Here is a 13,920-nt window from a genome sequence, read left to right on the forward strand (position 1 = left end):
ATTTCCCACGATATTCCTGTGTTCCAAACAGGCCACTAGTTATGCGAATCGAACAGTTTCATGTGAAATTCCTGCATTCAAACAGGCCGTTGTTTACCAGACAGTTTGGTAGCCTCTACTTACATGGCGGCACCAAGGATGTTTCCAGTTACAGAACAGGCTCAAGCTCCCAATATAGAAACTACCCAAATCCATGTCTACATCAATACTCCTCCGTCCAAAAATAACTGTCTCAAGCTTAGTACTCCCTCCATAAACTAATATAAGAGCGCTTAGAATACTAAAATAGTGATCTAAACGCTCTTATATTAGTTTACAGAGGGAGTACACTTATTTTGGGACGGAGGGAGTAGTATCTTTCAGGGTAGTATGCCTCATAAGATCATATATACCAATTATGGAAACATTTTGTGGCATGTGAAATGGATACAGATGATCACGTCGACATCTACTGACTTATTCCTCCGTGTGCGTTTTCTCCCACATAATCCAGCACATCTAGTGTCACCGCCTACAAGCTTCAATTCGCACTGCTTACAGTTTTGATGCTGCGACGTAGCTCTGCTCAGAATGCCCCTCGACAAAGCTCTGCTTGGCATGTTTGCCAGATAGCCAGGTAGCGAGCGCATCGACCAGCCTCTTGATGTCATCCGAGGAATGAGAAGCACTCAAAGTTATTCGCAGCCTGCCAAGAGATTCATGGTCAGTTAATCTTGGTCGACAGTTGAAACAGAGTCTCATTGGTGATTATCTGTACTGAAATCGAGCAGGAATCCATAGATACAGAGACATGCATGCTACAACAGATCTTGCTAATTATGACATTGTGCTATATGCCCTTAATGGTACAGTCCTAGTCCAGTTACTTGGACACAGGGTTGCAAGTTCTAGATTGGTGAAGTTCATGACAAGACACTGGATTGCAAGGGGAAGGAGGGACCTGCATGAGTTGGGCGGCACGGTGGGTGGTCGAATTGGTGTAACATGAAATCCAGATCTTAGCATATGCCTGCAGTTCAAAGATGGAATAATTAGGAGCATAAGATGACCCAGGCTGGAACTAAATAAAATTGGAAGGAAGAGATATAACCTGCCAGCCCTCAGTGCTGCTTCTTCACTTCCTACTACTATGGAAATTATGGGACTAGTTATATTGAGTTTAGTCAAGGATGCAAAATACTGCACGTGCCTCCAGACCAATGATCTCCGCCATCGTTCCTTCCTCGAGACATGGAGCGCGGCTGGAATCAGAAAACAGCACGGATATTTGAAGCAATGTGATAGTTTCTCTTTCAGAAAAATGCAAGTTCCTGATAACTATAGTTTCTTAAACTAGCTGAAGTGTTTGTACCCAGTTATCATTCTTACTGACCAATGTGAAAGCACTAGTCATCATTTTAAGCATTTCCTAATGAAAAGAAGGTAAGAGAAAATAGTGGACATCAGCCCAACAAATGGAACACAACAATGACAGACCGCTAGCTTGCGATATTCATTTTAGAGGGTTCTATGACACAGTTGGTATGTTGTGAATATTACCTTGAACAGAAGCAACTACTGGCACTGGCAAAGCAGTTGAAAAAATGAACGAACGACCTCGCGACTGAATTAAACTCTTCCATCGGGTGCTGCTCAACACATTGCAAATTTTTAGTTATTAGCCAGTAAACTATCAAGATATTATAGTAAGTCCAAAGTTTAGGGAAGCCATGAAGTGTGGAGTGCTGATATTCCAGAGTCCAGTGTCCAGTACCATAAATATACAGTGTTGCAAATGTGCATAACAAGTTATCTCCCGTTCATTGAATTATAAGCATGGGCACTGTGGTGCAAATTTGCCAAAGCTAACTTATATGACATGACCCAGAACCTTGAAAATCACTTTATACGATCTCATTTTTTTGTACTAAAATCAGTACCACATTGTACAAAAGTGTGTGCATTCATACGACAACCTGATCTAAGTGTCTGTTTACCTGCATGCCACAAACCCACCCTGGCAGCCAGCAGCCTTACTTAAGGTGCCAACACTTATGTCAATTCCACTCTCACATTCAAGCAGCTCGGGTACACCACCACCATTATCACCACAAACAAGTGTTCCATGGGCCTGTCCAAGGAAAATCGCAACAAAATCGATCACTAAGAAATTCTGCAAAACTGTATCTGAGGGGAGATAAAATTACTAACATCATCGATGACCAATAAAAATCCATACTTCCTGCGTAGTTCCACAAGTTGAGGTAATGGAGCAAAATCACCATCCATGCTAAACAAGCTGCATTGCATCAACAAAAGAGTATCTGAATTTGGTGCTCTGACATTATGCATACAGAAGCATGCCTCTACTTATACTACACACAAACATAAATATACTTTTTAAGTGAGGAAATTAAATTTGAGAAAAACTTGCCTATCTGTGACAACAACTTTCTTTTTTATTGAGCAACTGGACCTGCACGGATAATGGTATTGTATTGTAGCTATCTCAGTTCATGATTACATATGGCATATTATGCAATGATGATATTATGACTGAAAAGTGAAAAACATACAGGAGGAAATCAAGATGGGACATGTCACAGTGCTTGTAGACAAACACTACAGCTTCTTGCTGCCGCTCAATAAGGCGAATCCCATCGATGATCGAAGCATGATTCAGGGCATCTGAAAAAATAGCAATTCTCTCGTCCTTTGCGGGTTTTCTGCCAACCGCCAAAAGAGAGCTAATACTCCCCAGAACAGTCATCACAGCCATATTGGCAGAAAATCCGGTGGGGCAGAGAAGGCAATCCTGTAAAAAAAACTCTAAAGTGAGGATGCAAAACTTGTGAAATAATGACTACTTGAACTAAAAAAACTGCGACGCTAGACCTCTTTTTTCTTCAACTCTGCCAATGATTCCTCCACCAATTTGTGATAAGTAGTATACCCACATATCAACGCGGAGCCTCTAGGGCCCATGCCGTACTCTTGAGCTGCCTAGCAAACGCACCCAATCGTTAGCTCAAGCAGAGACTCGTCGATTCAGAGTACTCTACAGTCCTGAGAATCGCCACGATTGCAGATCTTGCACACCTTTGATGCGGCCTCACGGACTGCCGGATGTGAGCTGAGTCCCATGTAGTCATTCCCGGAGAAAAGAATGAGCTTCTCACCCAGCTCCTCTTCCTGGCCACTGGCCTCGCCACCTAAACCAAACGTGCCCATGAACAAGCCATGTAGTGAGCACTGCCAGTAAATCTTGAAAGTGCAATATAACCAGAAACGATAAATAAATAAACACAAATAAACTCCGGAGCGTTGTTCTTTCTTTTTGCATACCATATCCTAACAGCTTAACAGGGACACAGTCACACAGCAAGGCAGCAAGCAACACGCAGAAAGAATTGAGCAGAATTGTCTAGGGTATTATTGCGAGTAAGTGTGCGATATTGACGCTGCCTGCTGCAGACCTTCGGCGAGCCACTGGCGGAGGGTGGCGCGGTCGAGGCGGATCTCGACGGCGGCGCGGTCCCACGGGCCGGGGCCTGGGAACGTCTCCGGCGGCGCGGCCGGAAGAGCCAGGGCGATGGGGCGTGTGGCGCGCAGGAGGCTCCTGGACGCCAGCTCACCGAGCGCGGCGTCCACGAGCGCGTCCCATTGCGCCATTCCGTCGAACAGGCGGCGGCCGCTTCCTCCTCGCTGGTGGTGGGACGGAGAGGACGAGGCGCGGACACGGAGAAAGGTCACGTGACAGAGCAGTTGGCCCACGCTTCAATGACCAGCACGTCAGCCCAACCAGGATCGGCCCAGGTTAAAGACTATATTGGGCCGCAGGCCAACAGCCGATTGTATTGTACTCGGCCCCGTGACGCTCATCGTGTCTCAGTTTCCCTGATTAAAAAACAGTAGTCGTGTCTTGGTCAAGCCGCCTTGAGCTTTCCCTCGAAAAAAAGAGACCGCCTCCACCACCACCAGCTCTCCACTCCGGCGACTCGAGCGCTCCTTTCGCCGGCGGGCGGTGGTTCTGCGCGGCGGTTGCTCGCGTGTAGGTGCGACTCCCTCTCGCGCTCCCGACTCCTCCTCTCCACATCTCAGACACGAAGTCCCTCGTCTGCACACGCTTGTTTTCAGTAGCCTCTGTTTATGCTTGGTTTCTGTTACGTCCTGTCAAAGTTATGCCGGATCCGTCTATTATATTCGCGCGTGGTGTTCCAGCCTAGTTTTCGATGTGTTCGTGCCTGATTTTGTGATGAACTGATGATGGCATGCTGTTGTTCTCGCTTTCGCGTGGTAGGGTTTCAGTTCAGCCCCTTTATGTTGAGCACAATCGAGGCGAAATAGTTCATACCATGCCTGGTTTTACATGATTCTGTGATACTTTATGTGGACCTGGTATAGAACATGTTTTTGGCATGCTTGTTTAGTTCATATGGGAAGAACTGTGACTGTCCTTACCGGCTGATTTTATTTTGGCTAACACATTGATGGATTCCTATGTGTGCCGCTCAGCGGATTGTGACGGTTTTCGCCCGGTTTTCCGTTAATTAACTGGGCAATTCTCTTCTGCTTTATTAATGGATGAGGCAAATCTTTTGCCTCCGTTTCAAAAAAAAAATTGATGGATTCCTGTCTTTTCTAGTGTGATTGCTTTTCTTCGAGCCACGAGCTTGGGATTTGAGAATGATTCTTAGCTCTTGTCAGTTGCCAGTTTGTCACTGGGTATGTAGTAATATGTCTTTGGTTTATCTACTTGTTGTTGCTTACGTAGTTCAGAACTGTAGTTATTTTTATTTTATTTTGAAAATCTGTAAGTTTGGACAGGGAAATTCGAACATCATATTTCATAAAGGTTGAAGGATGCGGAACTTATGAAAACTTGTGTTTACGAGTTTGCACGTGACTATGCTTTTAATATTTTAATTGACAGCGCGTCGCTCCCGTGCGAGCGACACGGGCGGACGCCCCAGCCCTAGCCGCCGGCGGCGGCGGCATCCCGTCTGTCCTCTCCGTCGCCACCGGAGGACGCCTCGCGGTCGACGGTGGCGGCGGGGACCTTTTCTACGCTGGCGCTGGGGGGCTCTCGGACACGGCGAGTGGTCTCTTGGTCGCCTGCGCATCGCCCATGGTGTTGGTGCCCGGATCTGTCCGATCTGACGCGCCTGGCTTCGGCTTCCTGGTCGACGTGCGGCTTGGCACGCGGGCACGGAGCTGCAAGAAGAGGGCCGTCATGTTCTGGTCAGATCCGCGCCGGCTGATCTGAGGCGGCGGTCTCGCGGGGACGGACGGTGCTCCTCCGGCGGCGGGGAGTGCTCGTCGGTGGGGTAGACCGGATCTCCTCGGTTGCGCGGGCAGCGAGGTCCCGGTGGGCGCTGGTCATGGTGCGGGGAGGCCTCGGGCTCCCCTCGTCAGATCGGAGGCGATCTGGTCCGCTCGAGTTGCACGACCTCCGGCCAGCTTGGATCTCCGGCGTGCACGCGCCTGCTGATGTTGTGTCTGGTTCGGAGGTGGCGGCAGGGTGCTTAGCCGGGGGAAACCCTTGGCCGCCGGTGGCGGTCACGGCGTCGATGGCGTCCCGGACACCATTCCCTCCTTGGTGGCGGCGCCGAGGCTAAACCTCCCCTGCTGCTCCCCTTCCCCTGCGTCCGGGTGAAAAACCTAGCCCTGGTGGCTAAGCGGCGGCGGCGCCACAGCATCGTCACCTTCTTGAAGGCGCCGACTTGGGCATGGGGATGCTGGGTGTGCATGGCGAGTTTATCTGGTTCCTGGTGGCGGCCTGTCTGATCTACCGCGTCACTGCTCCGGGCTTGTCTCGTGACTGCGATGCTTATCTTCCAGCCGTGTTTCCGATGGCGACCTCGCCCTTCCTCACCTTGTACTTGCCGTGGTGGAGCGGTTCTTCATCTCACTCATTGATGGCGGCGGAGATCGGCGGCATGGCGCTGTCGAGGCTCGGCGTCCGATGCGCGGAGATGGACTCGCGCAGGAGGAGGTAGCTGTCTGGCGTCATGGTGACGTCGATGGCAGGAGTGGCCTTCACAAAGTAGAAGACTCAATATAATCTGAAGACGGACTTGTGGAAGATGGCGGCGACGACACAAGAGTGTGTCTGACCGGATTGTGCCTCAGACCCGGTATGTGGCTCGGCTGGGGCTTCCGGCTTTTGATGTTAGGTTTAGGTGAGTGGTTTGGGTAGTGGCCCAGCTAGCATCCCTTCATCATATGGATAAGAGTAGCGGCATTTGTTGCCAAGATGGTGGATTCAGGTATATTGTTTGTAATACTTTGTAAGGTCCTCGAGAATAATTAATAAAGTGGCCGTATGCATCTTCCAGATGCAGAGGCCGGGGGTCATCCTCCTTTTCGAAAAAAAAATACATTGTGTGTTCTTGTTCAGGCTCTCTGTTATGCGGCCCACCAATATAAGAGCTGGTTCATGAGAAAATGATGTTTGGGGATTTTTCATTTTGATTGGTGTCACGTCATGATTTTTTTTGCTCCAGTTATTATTATTCTTGTCGTGTTGCTGTACTAGAGTTAAGACACTTATTTTGGGACGGAGGGAGTACTTATATAGAGTCATGAAAACGCTGAGTTTATTCTGCTTTTACATAGTACTTGCTCGTAATTTTGGGACTTTAGTTATGTGTGCAAGTTTTAGCCAGCAGAGGTTTTCTCAATTTTAGATTTATAGATGTCAAAAATTGTTTGAGTGTCCCCTGTTGGTGAGTTTTCTTATGGTTCCAGTACCTCTGTTACAGAATGGCTTCATCTCATTGACTTCATTAAGCATTACTATGTTTCTTATGTTGGAAAACTGAGAAATTCAAAGCAGATTGCACCCTGTTGCTATTTTTTACATTGAAGATGTACAATTTATTCCGGAATGATGTACATAAAATCTAGAAGTTGGCCCTCTGATACCTGTTTTTTGTTGAACAATCAGGAAAATGTCATCAAATCCTGAAGCAGGCAAGCGTTATGCACGCAGAGACCTTTTGCTCAAGATCCAGTCAGATGCTCAAAAGTGTTGGGAGGATAGCAAAGTTTTTCATGCTGAGCCGGGCAATAAATCTCCAGGCCCTGGTGAAAAATTCTTCGGCAACTTTCCGTATCCTTACATGAATGGATTGCTTCATTTGGGACATGCGTTCTCATTGTCCAAGCTTGAGTTTGGTGCTGCATACCACAGACTCCGTGGCTCGAATGTTCTATTGCCATTTGCTTTCCACTGTACCGGGATGCCAATCAAGGCCTCAGCTGATAAGCTGGCCAGAGAGATACAACAGTATGGAAACCCTCCAGTGTTTCCTCAAGCAGAGAATAATTCAAGTGCTGAAGTGACAGATGATAGAGAAGTTGAGCAGGCTGCGGCCGTTGCCCCGGATAAATTTAAGAGCAAGAAATCTAAGGCTGCTGCAAAGACTGGCATGCAGAAGTTCCAATGGGAGATCATGAAGAGCTTTGGCCTGTTAGATGAAGACATTGCCAAATTTCAAGATCCTTATCACTGGTTGACCTACTTCCCTCCGTTGGCGGAGAAAGACCTTAAGGACTTTGGCCTAGGTTGTGATTGGAGGCGTTCATTCATAACCACCGACATGAATCCTTTCTATGATGCTTTTGTTCGATGGCAGATGAGAAAACTCAAGAAAATGGGGAAAGTTGTTAAGGACATGAGGTACACAATCTACTCCCCATTGGATGGCCAACCTTGTGCCGACCATGACAGGGCAACAGGTGAAAATGCACTGCCACAAGAATATGTGCTGATTAAAATGGAGGTGATTCCACCTTTTCCCCCAAAGTTGAAGGTCTTGGAAGGAAAAAATGTTTATTTGGCAGCAGCTACATTGAGACCAGAGACTATGTATGGCCAAACTAACTGTTGGGTGCTGCCCAATGGAAATTACGGGGCTTTTGAGATCAATGATGCCGATGTCTTCATTCTGACAGCAAGGTCTGCTCTTAATCTGGCATATCAGAATCTATCCAGGGTCCCCGAAAAGCCAACCTGCTTAGCTGAGCTTTCTGGCAACGATTTGATTGGTTTGCCATTAAAGTCTCCTCTTTCCTTCAATGAAATCATATATGCGCTTCCCATGCTCACTATCTTAACAGATAAAGGTACTGGCATTGTGACTAGTGTTCCAAGCGATTCGCCAGACGATTTCATGGCACTGCAAGCTTTAGTCACAAAGCCGGCATTGAGAGCAAAATTTGGAGTCAAAGACGAGTGGGTTCTTCCATTTGATATTATACCAATAATCGACATTCCTGGATTAGGAGACAAGTCAGCTGAGAAGGTATGTGTTGATCTTAAGATTACGAGTCAATATGACAAGGAAAAACTTGCTGAAGCGAAAAGGATGACATATCTTAAAGGATTTACAGAAGGAGTGATGGTTGTAGGGGAGTACAATGGCAGAAAGGTTGAAGAAGCAAAGCCACTGATTAAGAACAAGCTTTTGGAAGAAGGCTTGGCTGTTTTGTATAGTGAGCCTGAGAAAAAAGTTATGTCAAGATCTGGTGATGAGTGTGTTGTTGCTCTCACAGATCAATGGTACATAACTTATGGTGAGGTTGAATGGAAGCAGAAGGCGGTCAAATGTTTGAAGAACATGAATACATTTTCAGCTGAAACTCGTAATGGGTTCGAGCATACATTGGGCTGGCTGAACAAGTGGGCTTGTTCACGTTCTTTTGGCCTAGGTACTCGCATTCCATTTGATGAACAGTTCCTTGTAGAATCTCTTTCTGATTCAACCCTATACATGGCGTATTACACGATTGCGCATCTTCTACAAAATGGTGACATGTATGGAAAAGAAAGATCTTCTATTAGGCCAGAGCAAATGACGGATGAGGTATGGGATTATGTTTTCTGTGATGGTCCGGCACCCAAAAGCGACATCCCTCCTGCCCTGTTGAGCAAAATGAAGCAAGAATATGAGTACTGGTATCCCTTGGATATTCGGGTATCTGGTAAGGAGCTTATCCAGAACCATCTGACATTCAGCATTTACACTCATACAGCACTCCTTCCAGAGCATCATTGGCCTCGTGGCTTCCGCTGCAATGGACATCTTATGCTTAACTCTGAGAAAATGTCCAAGTCCACAGGGAATTTCCAAACTCTTGGGCAGGCCATTAAAGAGTACTCTTCAGACGCCACCAGGTTTGCCCTTGCTGATGCGGGTGATGGTATGGATGATGCAAATTTTGTCACTGAAACTGCAAAATCTGCCATCATGAGGCTTACAAAAGAAATTGCATGGATGGAAGAGGTTATAGCTGCTCAATCTTCTCTGAGATCTGGTCCTCCCTCTACTTATGCTGACCATGTGTTTGCCAATGAGATCAACATTGCTGTGAATGAAACCAAGAAGAGCTACAATTCCTTTATGTTCAGAGATGCCTTGAAGTCTGGGTTCTATGACCTACAATTGGCTAGAGATGAGTACAGGCTCTCTTGTGGAGCGGCGGGCATGAATCGTGATTTATTGGTGTGGTTCATGGATGTTCAGACGAGGCTCATCACCCCGATTTGTCCACACTATGCTGAACATGTGTGGCAGAATATCCTAAGGAAGGAAGGTTTTGCAATAAAGGCTGGATGGCCTATCGCAGGCACTCCCGATCCTACTCTTAGAATAGCAAGCAAGTATTTACAGGATTCAATTGTTTTGATGAGGAAGCTGCACCAGAAGCAAGGATCTGGTTCCAAGAAACCCAAGAAGGGCGCGGCACCACCTCCGGCCGCAGAGAACAAGCTCACTGTCGGTCTCATCTATGTCAACGAGCACTATGACGGATGGAAAGAGCAATGCTTGAGGGTGCTTCAATCAAGTTATGATAGCCAAGCACGTTTGTTTGCCCCGGATGAGGATATTAGTGAGGCGCTGAAGAATTGCTTCATTGAACATGAAGCAAACTTCACACAAGTCCAGAAGCTCTGCATGCCTTTCATCAGGTTCAAGAAAGATGAAGCAAGGACCATCGGTCCGCAGGCTTTGAATTTGACGCTCCCCTTTGGTGAAATGAACGTGCTTGAGGAGAACCTGGAGCTGATCAAAAGGCAGCTGGGCCTTGAGCATGCAGAGGTGCTGTCGGCATCTGATGGAGCTGCTCGTGCCAGAGCTGGACTGCATGTTTCTGTGCTGAACAACAACCCGCGCTCCCCTGGGGAGCCAGTTGCAATATTCATGAGCAAGCAGGAGTTCGAAGCCCAAAACTAAGCTCGGCTTCATCGATGTAAGTCATAGTATTAGCTTGCCTTACATGTTTGCAGCTTGGCCGTTTCATGTTAGTCATGAGTGTAATTATTATGAGAATAAATTTAGGTTGTATTGCACTGTTGTGGCCTGAAACTGGTTCCTCCTTGTGATGGTTTGCTCTACTGTTAAGGCTCAATTTGCTTCTAGATTGATGTGTTTACTCAGATTACATGCACCCATGTGTACACAAGTTCTGCTATGCTTTTTGGCTGCACTGAAACCAAGTTCTAGAATGTTCAGAAAAAAAACAAGTTCTGCACCGAAATCTCTGTTCATTTACCATGCCTTGTATGTGATATGTATGGGGCTTCTTACCTGTCGTGGCAATCCTGTGTGTTATATGTAGCTTGGGAAATCATGTATACAAATGAGTGATTTGTGTCTAGAATCTCATGCACCGTTGTCAGCCTTATTAAAGATAGAAACTCTGCCACTTGATGCTACCGCTGCAACAGAAATGTTGTCAGGCTTACTCAAGATGGCCATTAGATCACTCCATGCCGGTAGTGTTGTAACAGAACATGGGTCAGTAGCATTACTGTAGTTGTGCCTTACGTCGCAGGGTAATTGGCTCGTAGTACTGCTACCTTCAAAGAATCGAAGAGAGGTAAATATCACTTTTGACATTGTGTGTTTGTTATGCGATTTACGGATTTATCTGTTGCAGCACTCCTATGTGCTATATGCTGCTTGAGGTCATATACGAAATGTGCTGAGGTTCTTCTTCCTTTGGATGAATATAGGTGAGGAAAGGACAATTGGCGTGCTTGACTGTGTGAGGATCCAAGAAGGTTAAGGATTCAGAAATGTTAGGCATACTGTTTGATGTGGCTGTTCATTCATGGGAGTGACTTCGAATCACTGGGAAAATGTATCATACTTGCACACGCTGGCATGTCACGCCCACGATCAGTCCCGCCTGCAGCCTGACATGACATGTTAATTTGGCAGGTTTCCTGTGTTTAGACTTGAACATACTGTTTAACCTCGTGTGAATATTACAAAGGAATAGGTTGATGTGTGAGAAGGATTCCTGAGCTCCATGCTCTTGTACAAGCTGATCCTGTCTACTACGTAGCTTTTAAGCTTGCCTGTCTATACATCTTTTTCTGAACAAGGCGTATACATTTTACAACTTCTGTATGGCTGTGTGCTTTTGAAGGCAGTACAGAAGCCCTGGAGTTTTTACTAGGAGGATGGATTCGAAGCCCTGGAGCGCGCTTGTCGGGAATCGGTGCTTGAAACTTTTTTTTAAAAAAACGGAGGCAAAAGATTTGCCTCATCGATTAATTAAGAAGAAGAGAATTGCCCAGTTAATTAATGGAAAACCGGGCGAAAACCGATACATATAGACCACATACGGACTACTCGCTAAGAAAGAAACCCCCTAACCCCACGGTCAACCCGGCAAACATACGTAACGTGCAACAACCACAATCCCTCACACTTCTACGTCGTAAAAAAACACCCAACAAAACCAAGGTTGAAGATAACGAACAACACCAAATCCACGGAGACGAGCCAATCCAAGATGGTGATCGAAGAGACTGAGAATCATCCATTAAGCAGCCACGAACACCTTATCAAGAGCGTCACTCTTCTTGCCTATGCCCCTAAGAGCCTTCTTCACCTTCTTGATTTTGCGCGTAGAAGATTCCTCCACTAGAAGGCAAGCAATCGTCTTGCCAGACCCAGGGCTAGCTGCCTCCAAGGAGGCAAGCAAGCCGCCAAGCTTCTTCTTGAATACCGCCTCGTCAATACGTGCCAGCATATCTTCACGGTCAAAGACGGGCGGGCGGATGGACTTCGGCGCCTCAGAATGAGGTGCCAAAGCACCTACCGCATCAACCTCGGCACCGACAGACGCGACCTTGTCCCTCGCAGACACCGCCAAAGAACATCATCAGCCACGGGTACCACCGACACGATGGACTCTTGCGCCTCCAGTTGCCCACATGGCAGAGGTGAACCCTGTAGTTGCGCCTCAAAATTAGGTGCCAAAGCACCTACCTCATCAACCTCGTCACCCACAGACATCACATGCACCATCTCCTTCAGAAGCACCATTGAAAGAGGTGAAGTGGGCTCGCCACAACACTCCCGCAGCTCGGGCATAATCTGCAGCACTGGAGTCATAACCTCGTCGATGACTACACTCCCAGAGACAGACAACAACACAGGCCTCGACGATAGACATGAAGTAGCACGAGGGGAGAAATGTCCATAGAGGCTTGCTTCTTCCCCAACTGAAGATCCAGTCTGAAGCTCAGGCAGCGGAGACACAACTGGCACAACCTCAAGTTTGGCAAGGGCGGCCTCCGCCCTCCCTAAAACACTCTCAACTCGCGCAAGGCAGTCAAGAAGCAACTCGGTCTCCTCGGCCAATCCGGGTTGCACAGTCAAGACAGGCTGGAACGGCACATCTGATGTGGTGACTTCACTGGTGGGTGCAGGCGATGGAGTAGGACATTGGCGCGGCGAAGTTTGGTAAACAGGCTTCCTTACACGGCAGAAGCGGGCGATGTGACCGGATCGAAGACAGTCCATGCATCGGATAGGATCCCTGCAAGAATGTGCATGATGACCTCGACAGAGGCACCGAAAACACCTATCTCTCAGCCATGTCGGAGGAGGGCGCCGCATATTGACAGCAGGGCGGTGGAAAACGGCAGAAGTCGGGTGGCACCTTCTTGAGACGAGCTGCCAGCCCTCCAACACATTCCCGCATGGAGCGTGACACTCAGGAATTGTCGGCGTCGCCTCACGGTCGAAACATCCTCGCCAATCTCCCCAGGCCGGACGGACAGGAGGCGCCACCTTTTGTCGGTCCCCGCACACCCTCGCATCAGGCTCCACACACGCCATTGAGGCAGCCCGCGGCGTCTGCGGTGCCAACTCCTCCTCATCGGTGTTGTCGTCTGTGGCATCAGCGGACATTCCAACCCAGAGAAAGCCAGGAGGGGCTACAGGGGCCTCACCCGGCGGTGAAGGCAGCAACGTCCCGGGGTCCAGGTCGGAGCCCGCACTAGCAGTGACGACGGCCTCCAACCCCCCATCCATCTGGATGGAGGCACGCACCTGCCCGCAAGAGGGGCGCAACGGAGTTTCAGTTGCCAGAACAGTCTGAACAGGGCCGACGGAGGCACCGGTGGCCGATGGTGCTGGAGTGGCCGCCGCCATTGCTTGGACCTGCACTTGTTATCAACACTTGAAACATCCTAGTTACTGTCAGGTCAAAATGCTCTTGTTATTCTCAGTGTTTTTTTACCCATTGCAAAGGCAGTGGGGACCATCAGTTGTGTGCTCCATGCATGTGTTTCTTTAGTGCGCTGTACTCCAAATGAGAGACCAAAAGCGGGGGAAGAGGAGAGGAAGAAGAAGCAAATTAAACTATACTGTATGTTACAGAACACTAGTGTAATTGATCATGTAGATCGATCGATCTGTTGGCTCCTGTTGTGACAAACTCGTGGTGGTGCTTGCTCGTTATGGCACCATTTGCCACGCCGAGCACACACAGGAGGACGAACGAAGTGAACTGAACTGAGCAGAGGAACGTCAGCTCAGTCGTCGATCAATCAACGTAACGTCGTGCCAGCTCCTCCGGCCGAGAAGCGCGGACTCGGACGGCCACGGCCCCACGCATGGGGCGAGCCTATTG

At 48.1% G+C, this 13,920-nt stretch overlaps 2 protein-coding genes across 2 annotated transcripts; one reads left to right on the forward strand and one right to left on the reverse strand.

The window, feature by feature from the left end:
* Window positions 1-385: 385 nt before the first annotated feature.
* Window positions 386-3,717, reverse strand: LOC119339801 (8-amino-7-oxononanoate synthase-like). The gene is made up of 11 exons (XM_037611714.1): window positions 3,456-3,717; window positions 3,079-3,191; window positions 2,875-2,982; window positions 2,556-2,794; window positions 2,414-2,455; window positions 2,191-2,278; window positions 1,977-2,110; window positions 1,540-1,628; window positions 1,091-1,241; window positions 941-1,009; window positions 386-685 (listed from the first exon to the last, which is right to left on the reverse strand). The coding sequence occupies exons 1-11, from the start codon at window positions 3,649-3,651 to the stop codon at window positions 535-537; spliced, it is 1,380 nt and encodes a 459-aa protein (XP_037467611.1). The 5' UTR covers window positions 3,652-3,717; the 3' UTR covers window positions 386-534.
* Window positions 3,718-3,923: 206 nt separating this feature from the next.
* On the forward strand, window positions 3,924-11,373 carry LOC119339811 (leucine--tRNA ligase, cytoplasmic-like). Its single transcript, XM_037611718.1, has 3 exons — window positions 3,924-4,030; window positions 6,929-10,236; window positions 11,003-11,373. The coding sequence occupies exon 2, from the start codon at window positions 6,933-6,935 to the stop codon at window positions 10,218-10,220; it is 3,288 nt and encodes a 1,095-aa protein (XP_037467615.1). The 5' UTR covers window positions 3,924-4,030; window positions 6,929-6,932; the 3' UTR covers window positions 10,221-10,236; window positions 11,003-11,373.
* The last annotated feature ends 2,547 nt before the right edge of the window (window positions 11,374-13,920 follow it).

Source organism: Triticum dicoccoides, chromosome 1B (genome assembly GCF_002162155.2).
Source record: "Triticum dicoccoides isolate Atlit2015 ecotype Zavitan chromosome 1B, WEW_v2.0, whole genome shotgun sequence".
Classification (NCBI taxonomy): Eukaryota; Viridiplantae; Streptophyta; class Magnoliopsida; order Poales; family Poaceae; genus Triticum; species Triticum dicoccoides.